This window comes from Saccopteryx bilineata, chromosome 1 (genome assembly GCF_036850765.1).
Source record: "Saccopteryx bilineata isolate mSacBil1 chromosome 1, mSacBil1_pri_phased_curated, whole genome shotgun sequence".
NCBI classification, from domain to species: Eukaryota; Metazoa; Chordata; class Mammalia; order Chiroptera; family Emballonuridae; genus Saccopteryx; species Saccopteryx bilineata.
In genome coordinates, this window is record NC_089490.1 from 351,505,627 (window position 1) to 351,523,588 (window position 17,962).

Genomic DNA, 17,962 nt, shown 5'->3' on the forward strand with positions numbered 1-17,962 from the left:
GTCTCCCTGTTTCCAGCTTCAGAAAAATACCAAAAAAAAAAAAAAACCCAAAAAACAAAAAAAACCCTGATATATGAAATGTAAAAAAAAAAAAGCTGGAAATGGGGAGGCAGTCAGACAGACTCCCGCATGCCCCTGACAGGGATCCACCCAGCACGCCCACCAGGGGGCGATGCTCTGCCCATCTGGGGCATGGCTATGTTGCGATCAGAGCCACTCTAGTGCCTGAGGCAGAGGCCATTGGAGCCACCCTCAGAGCCCGGGCCATCTTTGCTCCAATGGAAACTTGGCTGCAGGGGGTGGGGGGGAGAGGGGGGGACAGAGAAGAAGGAGAGGTGGAGGGGTGGAGAAGCAGATGGGTGGTCCTTCTGTGTGTCCTGGCCGGGGAATCGAACCCAGGACTCCCGCACTCCAGGCCGACGCTCTACCACTGAGAAACCGGCCAGGGCCAAGACAGTCATCTTGAAAGGCCGACTTTGGACTAAACAAAGAAGATTCTATAGCTGAGGACCACCAAAGAACCCACACTGAGACTGATAGGAAAGGCAGAGACGCAGAAAGGGCTCCCTTACTCCAGGGAGCAAGTGGTGGCCCGTAGGGACTCTCACGGTGGGGAGGAGAGCTGGGAGAGTTGTGGGTTGTGGGTCCTCAGCCCCAGAACTGGATTCCCAGCCTAGAGCCCTGGAGCCTGGAAGGGCTGAACGGACTGGACTTGACTGAGAAAGGAGCCTAGATACTGTTTGAGAGGAGACAGAACTCTAGAAACCAGGCTCATTAAAGGGACGGTACGGAGAGCCTTGCTCACAGCCACCTGCTCTGAGGCTCCAGGAACAGGCAGCGCTGTGAGGACTGGAGCTGCCAAGGGAGAGAATGGTCTTGGAGGCAGCATTGGAGACAATCTGAGGGATGGACACTTTAACGCCTGGGCTCAATCACGCCCCAAATCTAAAGTGAAAATTCTTCCTCGGAGCAGCAACAACAGCAAAGAGAAGAAATTACCCAGTCCACTGGAGGCTCCTCCACCCCAGTTAGAGCAAAGGGGCACTTAGAGGCAGGCAACATGTTACAGTTACAGGCAGTGAGTGCTGGCGTCAGAACTACACCCCCCCCATGCTGCTGAGTGCTCCCTGGGAGTGGGCAGCCGGCGGCAGAGAGGCGTGGCTGAATTAGCCAGTGCGGTTCCAGCAGTCACGCGTGGGCCTACTCGTGGGGTTGAGGACAGCAGCGGTCACTGCAAAGGTGGAAGTGAGCCTGCCAACCCACCCGCAGCTGTGCCCAGGAGACTATGGAGGTGGTCAGACTGCAGACTTGCACAGGCCAGCCCATGGAGCCAGGGGTCTCAGTGGCAGATGAGAAGGTCCAAGTTCACACACAATTCTGCCTGTCCTTGGATGCAAAGGGCGACCAGACGACAGCGGAAGTGGTAGGAACAGCTGCCCGCATGCCCACCTGCAGAGACAGAGGACACAGTGGCTGCTGCGGAAGTCAGAGTTCGTGCGCAATCATGTCTGAGACTTGGGCCCATCCTTGACAGCAGCTGGCAACAGCAAAAGCGGTCCAAAGGGGCACGCATGCGCTGCCCGCAGTGGCGGAAGCCATGAAAAGCGGCTGCAGATGTCTGAGCTCGCACTTGGCTCATGGCATGAGTCCACCCTTTGCAGTGGCTGGGGCCCGAGTAACCTCAGGATCAGTCCAAGCGGGTGTGTATGGGCCCACTAGGGACTGCACTGCGAAAGCCCTGGCCACAGAGGCAGGCTGGCACTGGAAACACCCAAACCCAAATGCCCAAGGTGGCAACAGCAGCGGCAGGGGGCTGGTGAACAGACCACACATTGAAAGCACAGAGGCCACACTCACTGGACCTCTGAAACCATTACACACTTTTGAGTGCTGAAAAAGAAGGGGGAAAAAAAAACAAAATATAGCAATAAAAAATCTGGATAAAAGTCATCTGAGGCTAAGGGGCAAGCCACATCCAATACTTTACCTAATCAATGAATTATACTACTGAGCCCAATAAGTAGCCAGCAATAAGAGGCAGGAGAAAGTGTAACTTAGGAGAACTTGAACTTTCAAAGGAACTTACCCCAGGCCAAGTATAGATAAAAGTTAGCCTAGAAGTGTGGCTGATATTTACAATGGCACCTGGGCCCAGTAGAGGCAGCCACAAGATCTGGATCATCTGTTGCTCCAAAAAGGTAGATAAGAGCCAGTCATAGGAAATGACCCCCACCGATCGGCTCCAGGCTCTGGCCAGGGAGGTCCAGGGCAGGCACATCTAGTGGTCAGATATGGAGAGCATTAGTTCAGAAACTAAACACCCTTGTTGGAGAGGTAGCTTAAGGAAGGGCTCCTCACACATGACCCAGCTAAGACATAAAAAAAATGCCAACAAATAGCAAAAGGGATAGTTATAGCAGATAAGCAGTCCATAGCAAATTACAAACAGCAGCTGATGCCAACCCCAAAACACCTAGAAACAACACAACTGAAAATTGGAGGTAGACAATACCAACCTTAGACTCAGCTAGCTACACAAAGAACGTACCCAAAGGAGGAGTGTATTTACAAAATGGGAAGAGAAAGAAATGCAATCCAAATGAGTCAACAAGAGAAATCCTCAGAAAAATAAAACTGAGTGAGATGGAATTAACCAATTTACCGGATGCAGAGTTTAAAATAATAATTGTTAGGATGCTCAAAGATCTTAGAGCAACAATGGATGGACATAATGAACACCTAAATAAAGAGATAACAAGCTTCAAAAAGGACATTGAAGTCATAAAAAAAACCCAGAAATGACAAACAGAATATCATAAGTGAAGACTACACTCGAAGGAATTAAAAGCAGGCTGGATCAAGCAGAGGATCGAATCAGCGACTTAGAAGACAAGATAAGCAAAAACATAAAAGTAGAAAAGCAAAAAGAGAAGAAGATCAAAAAGTTTGAGAAACTCAAGAGATCGCTGTGACAACATGAAGAGAAACAATATCTGCATAATAGGGAGTCCTAAAGGAGAAGAGAAAGAACAAGGGATAAAGAACCTGTTCAAAGAAATTATAGCTGAAAATTTTCTTAAATTGATGCAGAAAAGAGTCACACAGGTTCAAGAAGCAGAGAAAACCCCAATAAAAAACAACCCAAAGGAACCCACAACAAAACACATCATAATCAAAATACCAAAGCTAAGAGATAAAGAAATAATACTAAAAGCTGTAAGACAAAAACAGTCTATCACCTACACAGAAATCCTCATAAAGATGACATCCAACTTCTCAACAGAAACACTTGAGGCCAGAAGGAAATGGCAAGAAATATTCAAAGTAATGCAGAACAAGAACCTACTACCAAGACTTTTTTATTCAGCACGGCTATTGTTTAAGATTGAAGGAGAAATAAAAAGCTTCCCAGACAAAAACAAACCTCAAGGAATTCATCACAACCAAACCAATACTGCAAGAAATGTTAAGGAACCTGCTGTAGACAGAGCAAAGTGTGGGGAAAAAAATCTAGTAAAAGGGGAAGGTAGATTTAAAGAAAAAAATGGAAATACACAACTACATATCAATAATAACCTTAAAAGTAAATGGATTAAATGCTCCAATCAAAAGACATAGGGTAGCTAAATGGATAAGAAAACAGGAACCATATATATGCTGTATATAAGAAACCCACCTCAAAAAAAGATACATATAGACTGAAATTAAAAGGATGAAAAAAATATTTCATGGAAATAAAAAAAAAGCTAGGGTAGCAATATTTATATCTGATAAAATAGACTTTAAAACAAAGCCTATAGTAAGGGATAAAGAAGGTCACTACATAATGATAAGGGGAACAATCCAACAGGAAGAGATAACCATTATAAATTTCTATGCACCTAATATAGGAGCACCTAAATATATAAAGCAGACTTTGATGGATGTAAAGGATCAATAGCAATACTATAATAATAGGGGATTTCAGTAGCCTACTAACATCACTGGATAGATCCTCAAGAAAGAAAATTAACAAAGAAACAGCAGAATTAAGGGACACACTAGATCAACTGGATTTAATAGATATTTTCAGAACCTTTTACCCTAAAGCAGAAGAATATACATTCTTTTCAAGTGCTCATGGTACGTTCTCTAGGATAGACCATATATTAGGGCATAAAATGAGCCTCAACAAATTCAAGAAGATTGAAATCATATCAAGCATCTTCTCTGAATACAATGGTATGAAACTAAAAATCAAGTATAATAGAAAAACTAAAAAACACTCAAACACTTGGAAACTAAACAGCATGTTATTAAATAACAAATGGGAAAACAATGAGATCAAGGAAGATATAAAAAATTTTCTTGAAACAAATGAAAATGAGAATACAATAACTCAATATCTATGGGTCACAGCAAAAGCAGTTCTGAGAGAGAAGTTCATAGCATTACAGGCATAACTTAAGAAGCTATTAAAAGCTCAAATAAATAACTTAACCCTGCAAATAAAAGGACTAGAAAAAGGACAGCAAGTAAAGCCCAGAGGAAGTTTAAGAAAGGAAATAATAAAGAATAGAGCAGAAATAAATGACATAGAGACTAAAAGAAGAATACAGAGGATCAATGAAACCAGAGCTGGTTGTTTGAAAAAGTAAACAAGATCCATGAACCCTTAGCCAGACTCACCAAGAAAAAAATAGAAGAGTCAAATAAATAAAATTAGAAATGAGAGTGGAGAAGTATCAACTGACACAACAGAAATACAAAGGATTTTAAGAAAATACTACAAAGAACTGTATGCCAAAAAATTAGACAACCTAGGCGAAATAAAAAAATTTCTCAAAAAATAAAATTTTTCAAAAATCACTCTGGAAGTATCAGAAAACCTAAATAGACCAATTACAACAAATGAGATCAAAACAGTTATCAAAAAATTCCCAACAAACATAAGCCAAGGCCCAGATGGCTTTACAGGTGAATTCTACAAAACAGTCAAAGAAGAACTAACTCCTATCCTTCTCAAGCTATTTCAAAAAATTCAAAAGGAGTGTAAACTTCCAAGCTCCTTTTATGAGGCAAGCATACTTTTATTTTATTTTATTTTTTTATTTTATTTTTTATTTTTCTGTATTTTTCTGAAGCCGGAAACAGGAAGAGACAGTCAGACAGACTCCCACATGCGCCCGACCGGGATCCACCCGGCACGCCTACCAGGGGGCGACACTCTGCCCACCAGGGGTGATGCTCTGCCCCTCTGGGGTGTCGCTCTGTTGCAACCAGAGCCACTATAGTGCCTGGGGCAGAGGCCGAGGAGCCATCCCCAGCGCCCGGGCCATCTTTACTCCAATGGAGCCTTAGCTGCGGGAGGGGAAGAGAGAGACAGAGAGGAAGGAGAGGGGGAGGAGTGGAGAAGCAGATGGGCACTTCTCCTGTGTGCCCTGGCCAGGAATCGAACCCAGGACTTCTGCACGCCAGGCCGATGCTCTACCACTGAGCCAACTGGCCAGGGCCAAGGCAAGCATACTTTTGATTACAAAACCAGGCAAAGACAACACTAAGAAAGAAAGCTATAGGCCAATATCCCTGATGAATATAGATGCTAAAATTCTCAACAAACTATTAGCAAATCGGATACAGCAGTACATGAAAAAAATCATACATCACGAACAACTGGGATTTATTCTGGGGAGGCAAGTCTGGTACAACATTCACAAATCAATCAATGTGATTCATCACATAAACAAAAGGAAGGAGAAAAACCACACGATAATATCAATAGATGCAAAAAAATTTTGATAAAATCCAGCACCCATTTATGATCAAAACTCTCAGCAAAGTGGGAATACAGGGAACATACCTCAACATGATAAAGGTCATCCATGACAGAACCACAGCCAACATCATACTCAATGGGAAAAAATTAAAAGCAATCTACTTCAGATCAGGAACAAGGCAGGGGTGCCCCCTTTCACCACTCTTATTCAACAGTTTTGGAAGTCCTAGCCACAGCAATCAGACAAGAAGCAGAAAGAAAAGGCATCCAAATTAGAAAAGAAGAAGTAAAACTATCATTATTTGCTGAAGATATGATACTGTACATAAAAAACCCTAAAGTTGTGGTAAAAAAATTACTGGACTTGATAAATGAATTCAGCATGATGGGAGGATAAAAAATTTATACTCAGAAATTAGAGGCATTTTTATACACCAACAATGATCTGTCTGCAAAAGGAATTAAGAAAATAATCCCCTTCACTACTGCAACAAAAAAATAATAAAGAACCTAGGAGTAAATTGAACCAAGGAGGTTAAAGACTTGCACTCAGACATATATAAAACATTGATAAAAGAAATCAAGGAAGGTACAAACAAGTGGAAGCATGTAATGTGTTCATGGTTAGAAAGAATAAAGATCATTAGAATGTCCAAATTACCCAAAGAAATTAATAAATTCAATACAATTCCTATGAAAATACCAATGACATACTTCAAAGATATAGAACAAATATTCCAAAATTTATACGGAAGCAAAAAGAACATGAATAGTCTCAGCAATCTTGAAAAAGAAGAATAAAGTTTTGAAGTATCACACTTCCTGATATCAAGTTATACTACAAGGCCATTGTACTCAAAACAGCTTGGAACTGGCATAAGAAAGTGCATATAGATCAATGGAACAGAACAGAGAACCCAGAAATAAACCCATACCTTTATGGACAATTGATATTGAAAAAGGTGGTAAAAGCGTACAATGGAGTAAAGACAGTTTCTTTAACAAATGGTGTTGGGAAAATTGGACAGCACCTGCAAAGAAATAAAACTAGACCACCATCTTACACCATTCACAAAAACAAATTCCAAATGCATAAAAGACTTAAATGTAAGTTGTGAAACCATAAGCATCTTAGAAGAAAACATAGGCAATAAGCTCTCCAATATCTCCTGAAGCAATATATTTTCTGATTTATCTCCTGGGCAAGGGAAATAAAGAATAGGATAAACAAATGGGACTACATCAAACTAAAAAACTTTTGTACAGCTAAAGACAATATGAACAAAATAAAAAAGCAAACCACACAATGGGAGAACATATTCCACAATACGTCTGATAAGGAGTTAATAATCAAAATTTATAAGGAACTTTAAAACTCAACATCAGGAAGATACACAATCCAATCAAAAAATGGGCAAAAGAAATGAAGAGACACTTCTCCAAAGAGGACACACAGATGGCTAATAGGCAGATGAAAAAATGTTCAACATCACTAATCATTAGAGAAATGCAAATTAAATCCACAATGAGATAATACCTCACACCTGTCAGAATGGCATTCATTAACAAAACAACACAGAATAAGTTCTGGCGCAGATGTGGAGAAAAGGAAACCCTCCTGCACTGCTGGTGGGAATGCAGACTAGTTCAGCCACTATGGAAAACAGTATAGAGTTTCCTCAAAAAATTAAATTAAAAACTGCCTTAAGACCCAGCCCTCCCACTTTTAGAAATATATCCCAAGAACACCACATCAATGATTCAAAAGGAGAAATCCACCCCCATGTTTATGGCAGCATTGTTTACAATACCGAAGATCTGGAAACAGCCCAAGAATCCATCAGTGAATGAGTGGATTAAACAGCCTTGGTACATATACACAATAGAATACTATGGGGCCATGAAAAAGAAAAAATCTTGCTTTTTGTGACAACATGGATGGACCTGGAAACTATTATGTTAAATGAAATAAGCCAGGCAGAGAAAGAAAAATACCATATGACTTCCCTCATTTGAGGAATCCAATGAACAATATGAACTGAGGAACAGAAGAGACGGGATCAAAGGGTCCAAAGGGAAAGTGGACAGAGGGAAAGGGGAAGATAGGATGGGATAAGAGCAGAAAAGCCAAATGGGGAGGAGGGTGTAGTGGGGAGGAGGCTATGGGGATGTGATGGGGAAAAAGTGGGAGGGGGGAGGACTTTGGGGGACACTAGAATCTGTGTACACCCAATAAATTAAAATAAAATAAAATAAAACAAAACTCTTGGAGCATGAAATGGAATCTAAAAATACTTCTAGGCTAAAACACAAATACAAAGCCCTATAGAATATAACTGGATACAATGAAGCTTCTCTCCATGGTCAGATTTTGCACTGTAATTCATACATTATTATAAACAAGATTTTCCTTGGGAATTCATACATTTAAATATGCCTATAATTAGAGATGCAGGAAGGGTATTTTAAGACCAAAAGAACCTCAGTGTCACCAGGAAAAGCATAAGCACACAGTAGAGAAGGAAAATTAGACTTTATTTTCCTCAAGTTCAGATGCTAAGCTTTTCTCTCAAGTCCTACCTGCAGCATCTCCACTGTTGACCCCTGCAACCGATGCTCCAGATCTGAGATGAGATTTCTCACCAACTGGCTCTGCTGGACCAGCTCACTCTCATCCTGTTCCAGGTCACAGAGAATCTCTTCCTCAACCTTTTCCAGCTTTTGCAGGTCAATCTGCTCTTCATTGTCCAGGATATCTCTCAATTTTTGAAAACACTTCTGAACACGCTGGCTCTCACTTTGTAAATGACTCTTTAGGATTGAGAAAAATAAAAATGGATTTATACTATCAGGCAGAGGTAAAGCCAACAAAAGAATTATTTAATTTGGGAGTTCTCACAAGGAAAAGGAATAGAGCACAGGAGCAATTCTTGGGGAGGCTCACTTTTGCTATTATTTTCTCTTTATCATATTCCAAAAACCATGGACTCAAGTTTAAATTATAAAGGTTAACTCTGAACCAAAATTAGACACCTGGGTGTAGCATAACTATCACAAAGCTGCCCAGGACAGCCATGTCACCCTGCATTACTCCTGACCCCCCTCTTTCTAACATTAAACACCAGGGACAGCGCCATGACCTCTAGAAGCGTTAAAGACTCAAAATATTGCCTGACTAGGCGGTAACGTAGTGAGTAGAGTGTCGGACTGGGATGCGGAGGGACCCAGGTTTGAGACCCCGAGGTCGCCAGTTTCAATGCAGGCTCATCTGGTTTGAGTAAACCTCACCAGAGTGGACCCACTTGAACATGGTATTACTTGGTCTGCTGAAGGCCCATGGTCAAGGCACATATGAGAAAGCAATCAATGAACAACTAAGGTGTTGCAACAAAAAACTGATGATTGATGCTTCTCATCTCTCTCTATTCCTGTCTGTCCCTATCTATCCCTCTCTCTGACTCTCTCTGTCTCTGTAAAAAAAATAAAAAGAATCCAACTATTGACATAAATTTATAAAGAATACACTAGCCTTCCTCACCAGATTCTCTATGAATAACAATCTACAAATATTTGTGTTAATTTGTGAGATGTTTATTTTCAGCCCTACTCCTATCAGAGAAAAGATAAAGAATGCCTAATCAATGACTGGACATATCAACTCAGGGAACAAAGAGGAAGGGAGCTCTTTGTGATTAACTCCCAAGGTCCTGCCCAGGTTCCTGTCTACCTCAGGAAGCATATCCTCCTACCTTCCAGGAAGTTTTCTCCTCTCTGATGTCAGCTCCCAACTTCTCAGCATTCTGCTGCTCTGTCCTCAGCTTGTCCAGAGCTGCCTGGAGCTTCTCCTGAGAGAGAGAAAAATCACACCCAAGTCAAGATATGGGCTTTCTCAGCATCAATGTAGAGGATGCATTGGGAAGAAATCAGTCTGATCTCTAAAGAGATTAGAGTTGACAACAACTCTAAGAATCTGTGACTTGAAGGAAAGCTACAGTAGTGAATGAGTTTTTTAAGACTCAGATGATAGAGGTCAACATGCCATTGTCAAGAGGGGTTTTAATGAGTTATACACTTGAACTCTGTGTGGTTTTGTGAAACAATGTCAAGCACATAAATTCAATTAATAAAAATAAATAAATAAATTACTATCACTTCATATACAAAAGAAAAAAGATATACAGAGAAGTCTGATTCTCTTTGTCTTAAAAGAAAAAGGATGAGTAAGGGAGAACTCAGGTTTATATCTACCCAGCTGCACAGTTACCCCTCCTGTTCAAAAGGGAAATGAGAACTTTGCTTGTGCAACTAAACTCCACCTATTAAGACAAAATATAAAAATATCTGCTTCTGGTTTAAACTCTGCTCATCATGTTGTAATTAGGCAGTATGCGCAGAAATGTCCTTCAGGTACTAGAAGGTGAGCATAGGAAGAAAAGTGATCAGGCTCTGGGCTCTGGTGGCAAGGTCCTTAGAGTGAAACGCAAAGTGGAGATTTCCCATCAAGTACCATTTTCTGCATGTCTTTCCCCCATCCTGGTCTGTTACCTTGTACTCCTGGGCAACCTCCTCCATGAGGAATGTATGGTGATCACGGTGTTCTTGAGACCTCTCACAAAGCCAGCAAATGACCTTTCCATCCTCCTTACAGAAGAGCCAGAGTTTCTCTCCATGGCGCACACAGAGATCTCTCTTTTGCTCCTTTTCTGGGCTCAGCTTGACCTCCCTGAGCATCTCCACTATGTTGGCCATATGCCGATTAGGCCGCAGGCTCCCAGGGTGGTAACTGATTCGGCACACAGGGCAGCTGCCCCCTTCTTCTTGCCCATTCACGGAGTCCTTGTTGTTTGCAGTGATGCAGATTTGACAGAAGCTGTGCCCACAGTCCAGGCTCAGGGGTTCTCTCAGGAGTTCCAGGCAGATGGGGCAGGTCACCTTCTCCTTTATGTTCACCAGGATTCCTGAAGCCATCACAGCTGCTCTCCGGCTCCTATCTGTCTTGACCTGAGGCTCCTTTTGCTCACAGATTCCTGCTTCTTAATAAAGGTTAAAAGAAGGCAGAGTAAGAAAGTTAGGCATACATCAATAATAACTGTGGACAGGGCAAGAACAAATATTGAGGGACAAAAAAAAAAAGATAAAAAGATTCTGGGTCAAATAAGTTTGCAAATATGATATATATGTTTGCTTGCTTATAGTTTACATTAGGTTTGGGAGACAGGGTGTAAGCAGGCAGAATCCTTATAGCCTAAGGCTTAGTTTTAAGACTAAGCTTTTCTCCACATCTTTGACTGTATTATGGTGGGGGAGTATGCACTATAACAAGTAATCCCATTATGCCTATGGTGGGGGAGGATGCACTATAACAAGTAATCCCATTATGCCTCAGACTTTGCATCAGAGACTTCCTTATTTGTATATTGGATTGCAGGGGTCTCAAACTCGCGGCCCGCGGGCCGCATGCGGCCCGCCGAACAATTTTGTGCGGCCCGCAGACTAATCCACGAAGTTCAAAATATTTTGGATAAAATTAAGTAATCCCGTGGATTAGTCTGCGGGCCGCATGCGGCCCGCGGGCCGCGAGTTTGAGACCCCTGGAGGTTTGGATTTCTACACTATAAAGGAGAGCAGAGTAAAGCCATGTGAGGAGGTGAGAAGCAGTAAAGTTGGCAGAGTGCTGAAGAAGAAGCCAGTTTGTGCATAGTTTGTGCAAAGAGAAGGAGATGGGGAACAGAGGTGAATAAGGCTGGTGAATTAGAAACTTTTGATTCTAGGAAACTCGACTAGCATCAGTCAGTGGCTTTGGGAGCCTTGAAAGGAAAGGAAAGTGTTTTCCCAATATGTGTATTTCATGCCTGCTGGGTGCAAGCTAGGATTAAAGCTAGCCAACCAGTTCTTGGCTCCATTGTTTCATTATCATCTGTCCGAACCAAATGCAAACCTGCATGGGCCAGGCAGCTGTGATGTTGGTCCTGGCTACTGGCTTTACAAAAACAAAGAGAGACATGATTACTGATTAAAAAAAAAAAAACTTTTTATAATCATTTTAATTACTTTTAATTCATCTGACATGACAAATTTTATTTTCCTCTGCAATGTCTATTATTGTTCTTTACTCTTATTGAATAAAAGAATGATCTTAGGTCTTTCTACTAAGATCCTGTGTGACCCACCTTTTCTCTTGCTTCTTTGGCATGCGCAACACACCCTCAAAGTAAAAGCACCGAACCACTTCTGCGTCGCGGTTTTTCTACCTGCTATTCTCTCAGTATGCAATGCTGCCCTGTTATTAGTAGGACTTACTCTCATCCTTAACTTTCTCCTTACATGTTTCTTTATCAGAAAGACCTGCTCTGATTTGCATATTTACACTGTAACCATTGCCATCATTTCTTGTATGTTTGAAATGATTGCTATTATCATGACATAATCTGTGGCTATGTGTTTGTGTATGTGGCAAGAGTAAACCCTTTATCAGACCTGTACACAGAAACAGTGTGTGACTTTCAAAGATCATTTATCATTTTATATTCATATAAACCTAATATATTCAGGTCCCTCTTCAGAAGCATTTTCCTACCTCATTAAAGTTAATCATAAACAAACAGGTAATTTAGGAGGTTCTGGGGATTCCTTCATTATAAATGATGAAATTTAGCATTGGCTAGTAAATATGCCAAAGACATTGACAAGAGCCAAAAGGTGTATATGTATGTGGACGGTCAGAGGGAGACAGTACAAACATATTCATATGATCACACATCACATACCTGAAAAAATAGAAACACAGAGAAAATCAGTATCAGCTTGTGATAATAGTCTCCCAATTTTAGTCAAGATCATTAATTTTTAATGACTATGAATCACATGTGTAAAGCCAGTAACCACAGCCACCATTACAGCCACCTGGCCCATGAAGGTTCTCATTTGATTTGGACAGACAGTAATGAAACAACGGAGCCAAGAACTGGTGGGCCATTACCTTTAATCCTAGCTGCACCCGACAGGCAAAAAATACACACAGTGTGAAAACACTTCCCTCTTTATTCACGGCTCCCAAAGCCACTAACTTATCCAAGTTTCCTAGAATCAAAGGTTTCTAGCTAACCAGCCTTATTCACCTCTGTGCTCGATCTTCTTCTCTCTGCACAAACTCTGTACAAACTGGCTTTTCCTTCAGCACTCTGCCATCTTGGACACTTCTCTTCCCCTCCACATGGCCTTCTTCGGCTCTCCTCCTGCATGGGCTCCACTGCCCCATTTTATAGTGTAGAAATTAAAACCTTTAATCCAATATACAAACAAGGAAGTCTCCAATACAAAGTCACTTATTTGAGGCATAATTGGGATTCCTCATGATAGTGCACCATCCCACATCATGCAACAGTTAAGGGTGTGGGGAAAAGCTTAGTCTTAAAACTAAGCCTTAGGCTAAAACGACCCTTCCTGCTTACAGCCTATCCCCCACACTCAATGCAAACTATAAGCTAGCAAACATATATCATATTTACAAACTTATTTGACCAGCAACATGCTAACAGCTAAACTAATACACATCAACATACTAATGAGTCTAAATGGAGTATTTAAACCACTATGACCCTGACACTACCTGTAAAGTAATAGTAATATAATCAGCCATATATTAGAAACAAGCGGATGTTAAAAACACTGCTAGAGACGTTGTAAAGCCAGGAGGCACGGCCAGGGCCACCATCAGAGCAGCCTGGCCCATGCAGGTTCGCATTGGATTCGGACAGTCGGTAAAGAAACCATGGAGCCAAAAACTGGTGGGCCATAGCCTTTAATCCTAGCTTGCACCCTGCGGGCAAGTAAAAAATACACACTGGGCTCCAAAAACCCAGTCACATTCAGTGCTCACAAAGCCACTGACTTATCCGAGTTTCCTAGAATCAAAGGTTTCTAGCTCACCAGCCTTATTCTCCTCAGTTCCCCATCTCCTTCCTTATCCCAGATACAAACTCTGCATAAACTGGCATCTCACTCAGCACTCCGCCATCTTGGCTGCTTCTCCTGGCCTCCTCCACGTGGCCTTTCTCTGTTCTCCTCTGCTCTCTCTTGCTAATCTCAGGAACCAAGAGACAAGTTCCCGTTCTACCCCTATTTTATAGTGTAGCTTTACAACCTCTAATCCAATATACAAAATAGGGAAGTCTCTAATACAAAGTCACTTCTCTGAGGCATGATTGGATTGTACCACCCCTCATCAAAAAGGGTGGGAAAGGCTTAATCCCAAAACCAAGCCTCATGCTACAATTCTCAACACACATTAATATCACCTGGGCAACGGCCTCTTTAACAAAGTGAGCATAATACATTTTATCTGCCCAACAGATGTATACATGTTGTTGGGCAATCAAATAATGGTCAGATAAAAGGTCGTCCAACAATTCCTACTTGAAAATATAAAGGTAGAACAGAACCAAAAATAAAGGAAATATGGCATACGAGAGAGGAAAACTGTTTTAGGTGAAGGAAGCGGCTTGTTTGTAAAAATGCACCACCTTGTCTGAGTTTGAAAATGCCAGTGCGGCTGGGTGCACAGAAAACTACTGGGCCTTTAGTATCACATGAGCCTGCAGTGACCCTGACACATGGCACTTCTTCGATTGTCTAACACTTAGGGCTTCTTTTCCAGAAGCAAAAGAAGTTATCCATGTTTAATCATCAGAGAAGAGGGAGAAAGAGTTAGCTTTGCCTTTGCTTGGTGGTATGTTAGATGAATCCAGTGTAGAATTGGGAAAATAGCCCAGAGACCATAAGCTGTTAGCTTCTGGCTACAGAGACTGCTCCAGATTAGGTTTTGATGAACAGCAGATCACAGGTAGACATTGAATTAGGGATAGATTTTAAATGAGATCTAACTGTGTTCATAACTCCAGAATGGTCTAAACATGGGTGTAGGGCAAGCAAATATTTCTTATCCCATTCAAGATCCAGTTCATCCTGAGACCTATCAATACCTTAATTGAACAAATCAGTTTGTATATTGCGTTTTTTAGGTTTGCTTGCTTATATTTTGCATTGGCCTGGGCAGCGCCATGTGTATGTAATCTGTGAAAGGCTGTGGTGCTTGTCCTCAGGGCAGCAGATTGCAAATTGTGGATTAATTTTCTGCCTGGGAGGGGCCATTGTATTGCTAATGTTTGCTGGACAAGGCATTTTTTTCCCCAGCCTGTATTTTGTCAGGAGAGAAGGAGTGCAGGTGTGGAACCAGAGCTGAAGGGCTTTAAGAGCTCAGCTGGGGCTGGTGGGAACCTTTGATTCCACGAGTCACTGGAGAAGATTTTCTGGGTTGTGGAACCAAAGAATGCACCAGGGTTCTGGGAGCTCTGAATGAGTGGAAATCGATCTTCCCTTCAGTTTGCTTGTCCACCTGTAGGAGACTTTAATAAAGAGAATGGCCCACCATTTTTGGCACCACTGTTTCTTTACTGTCTCCCTGAATGCAATGAGAACCTGCATAGCCACAATGGCAGCAGTCTCTGGCCATACAACCCTATAGAAGAGGGAGGAGCAAAGCATGCATGTTGGAGCTGCAGAACTTTGTCACAGTGGGGTACAAGGAACTAAAGTCAAAGCAGCTGCTGCCCAGGACACAGAAGAGGGAAGTTCAGAGAAACCTGAAGCCCCACTCATGGAGGGAACCCCACCCTACCTGCCCAGTGACTCCAGTGCTCCACAGCAGGCAAGGATTGGGTGTGGGAACATGAGTGGTGTCTGCGCTGCAGGAATATCACCAATGCCCAGACCATCCTTGAGAACCTGTGGGTTTGTGCCCCGTATCAGGCTCCCTAACCCTGGTGTACTGCACCAGAGAGCTGAGCCCACAAATTGTCCTCAAAATCCAGCAAACTTATGCCCATGAGATCCTTAGGGGTTTAGGGAACAGGAAATTCCTCTTTTTTTAAATCCTTATTTAGAAAGTTAGGTTTAACACAGTGACATTGATTAGTAAGAGTACACAGGTTTTAGGTAAACATTTCTTTAGTATTTTAAATATTGATTATGTTATATACCCACCATCCAAAGTCAAATCATTTTCCATCACCTTATATTTGTCCCCCTAAGATTCCTGTCTTAAAGCCTAATTCTCAGGAGTTAAAGGACTTACAGGAAATGTCCCAGGAACCAGCACAAAAGCAAAAGTAGAGAAGTGCCTCAGACCACGTGTGAAGGAGTAGTACCCTTTTCTGGAGACAGAGATGTGGTGGTGGAGCTGGTGGGGGTGGGGAGGAGGTTCATTGGCGACCACCCCCTACCTTGCCAGCTCAGGGCTGCATCTGCCTGTAACCAGTAAGAGCCACTTGGTGTACTTCCCCATCTTGCTGCTGCAGCCCCTCTGCCAGAGCTGACTGGAGAGTGACCGCACCCAGTGCCCTCCCAGGGGCATCAGCCCTGCCACACCATGGGGACAGGAGCCACTTCTGCCACCTTGCTCAGGTCCCACAGCAGCCATTAGACTCTGGCAGCCCTCTCAGTGATCTCCCATTAATCTCCTAGCTCTGCTGACTAGGTTGAAGGAGGTGGATGATGTGTTTCGTTGCCCCATTGTCTGATCAAAAGAAGGCACAGTTCTTATCAGGCTACTACCCCTGAGAAACTGCACAGAGCACAGAGGAAACTCACCACAATCTTTCAGGGTAAAAAGCCGATTCACTTGTTCTAGAGTTCCAGCCTAAGGGGCAGACATGATCACTATTCCCTCTCCAAACCAGAGGCTTGAAGTCCACAGGAGTTCTTGAGGACAAGGGTGAAAATGAAAGTTAAAATTCTCTGGGGAACAGCAGAGAGCAGAACATCTATAGACCAATGGGAGGCCTTCACCAAAGCCCCTGAGAAATACGAAGGCTTTGTGCCTGTATCACTCAGTGAGAGCTTCCTCCCTACATGCCAAATTTGGGTTCGATCCCAGGTCAGGACACACACAACATTCAAACAATGATGGCATGAATAAATGGAACAACAAACTGATGTTTCTCCCCACATCCAATCGCCTCTGTCTCTGTTTCTCTCTCTGTCTCTTTTCCTCTTTCTCTAATATCAATAAAAGGAAGATAAATTTTTAAAAAGCGAAAAGACATGTGCTGCAAAAACACTCACCACCATTGCATTTTTCCTGCTCTTAATGAAGGAGGAACACAGGCTTACTCATTTCTGAGGATACTGCAGCCCATCAGCTCCCTGGAGAGAGTGAGGCTGACCAGGAAAGGGCAACATTGACATACATACGTCATTGCAGAGGGGGCCCATACAGACTGCTGACCCTGCCTCTATCACTGAGAGTAATGATGTGACCAATACCTGAAAATGGAGATATGTCTGGGCAGGCGGAGAAAAGACTTTCTCATGAGAGAGAATTGCTATAAAAATAAAGAAGAATGTCAAATCAACTTATATCTAGCTTATTCACTTAAAGATGATATTGCAGTACTTAAACAGATAAGTAGCTATGAAAAAATAAGAGTTTGTCTTATAATAAAAAATAATTACTACATGCACAACACAATATAGTTTACTATAGGCAGAATGTTATACTGTGAACCTCTAGGAAGTATCCATTTTGTCTTACTGAAGCTTTAACCCTGATAAACTGTAACAGCTTGAAAATTTAACTGGTTATATCTCATATGAAGTCATTTTACCATAAGAAAGACAATATGGCCCTGGCTGGTTGGCTCAGCGGTAGAGCGTCGGCCTGGCGTGTGGGGGACCTGGGTTCGATTCCCGGCCAGGGCACATAGGAGAAGCACCCATTTGCTTCTCCACCCCCACCCCCTCCTTCCTCTCTGTTTCTCTCTTCCCCTCCGCAGCCAAGGCTCCATTGGAGCAAGGATGGCCCGGGCGCTGGGGATGGCTCCTTGGCCTCTGCCCCAGGCGCTAGAGTGGCTCTGGTCGCGACAGAGCGATGCCCCGGAGGGGCAGAGCATCGCCCCTTGGTGGGCAGAGCGTCGCCCCTGGGGGGCATGCCGGGTGGATCCCGGTCGGTCGCATGCGGGAGTCTGTCTGACTGTCTCTCCCGGTTTCCAGCTTCAGAAAAATACAAAAAAAAAAAAAAAGAAAGAAAGACAATATGATTGATAACAGAAATAGAAAATTTAAAGTGAATGTTTAGAGAAAACAGATTATAACCTAGAATAGTATACTAGAAAACCATAATTAAAATATATTTGGAAATTTAAAAATAGA

General features: G+C 42.5%; 1 protein-coding gene across 6 annotated transcripts in view; it reads right to left on the reverse strand.

Annotated features, from left to right (window-relative positions):
• The window catches only part of LOC136318453 (tripartite motif-containing protein 5-like), a 90,330-nt gene that overhangs the window by 17,696 nt on the left and 54,672 nt on the right, over positions 1 to 17,962 (reverse strand). Inside the window, exons 1-5 of one of the 6 annotated variants that reach the window (XM_066250780.1) lie at positions 16,403 to 16,525; positions 10,301 to 10,788; positions 9,505 to 9,600; positions 8,336 to 8,566; positions 1,319 to 1,449 (exon numbers count right to left, since the gene is read on the reverse strand). The exons of 2 other annotated variants lie outside the window; for them this stretch is intronic. In XM_066250780.1, the coding sequence (XP_066106877.1) occupies positions 1,366 to 1,449; positions 8,336 to 8,566; positions 9,505 to 9,600; positions 10,301 to 10,723 (834 nt within the window). In that variant the 5' untranslated portion in view covers positions 10,724 to 10,788; positions 16,403 to 16,525 and the 3' untranslated portion in view covers positions 1,319 to 1,365. Of the gene's footprint in view, positions 1 to 1,318; positions 1,450 to 8,335; positions 8,567 to 9,504; positions 9,601 to 10,300; positions 10,789 to 16,402; positions 16,526 to 17,962 lie in introns of those variants that run through there. 3 more of the 6 variants (XM_066250775.1, XM_066250777.1, XM_066250776.1) reach the window with 3 other exon arrangements.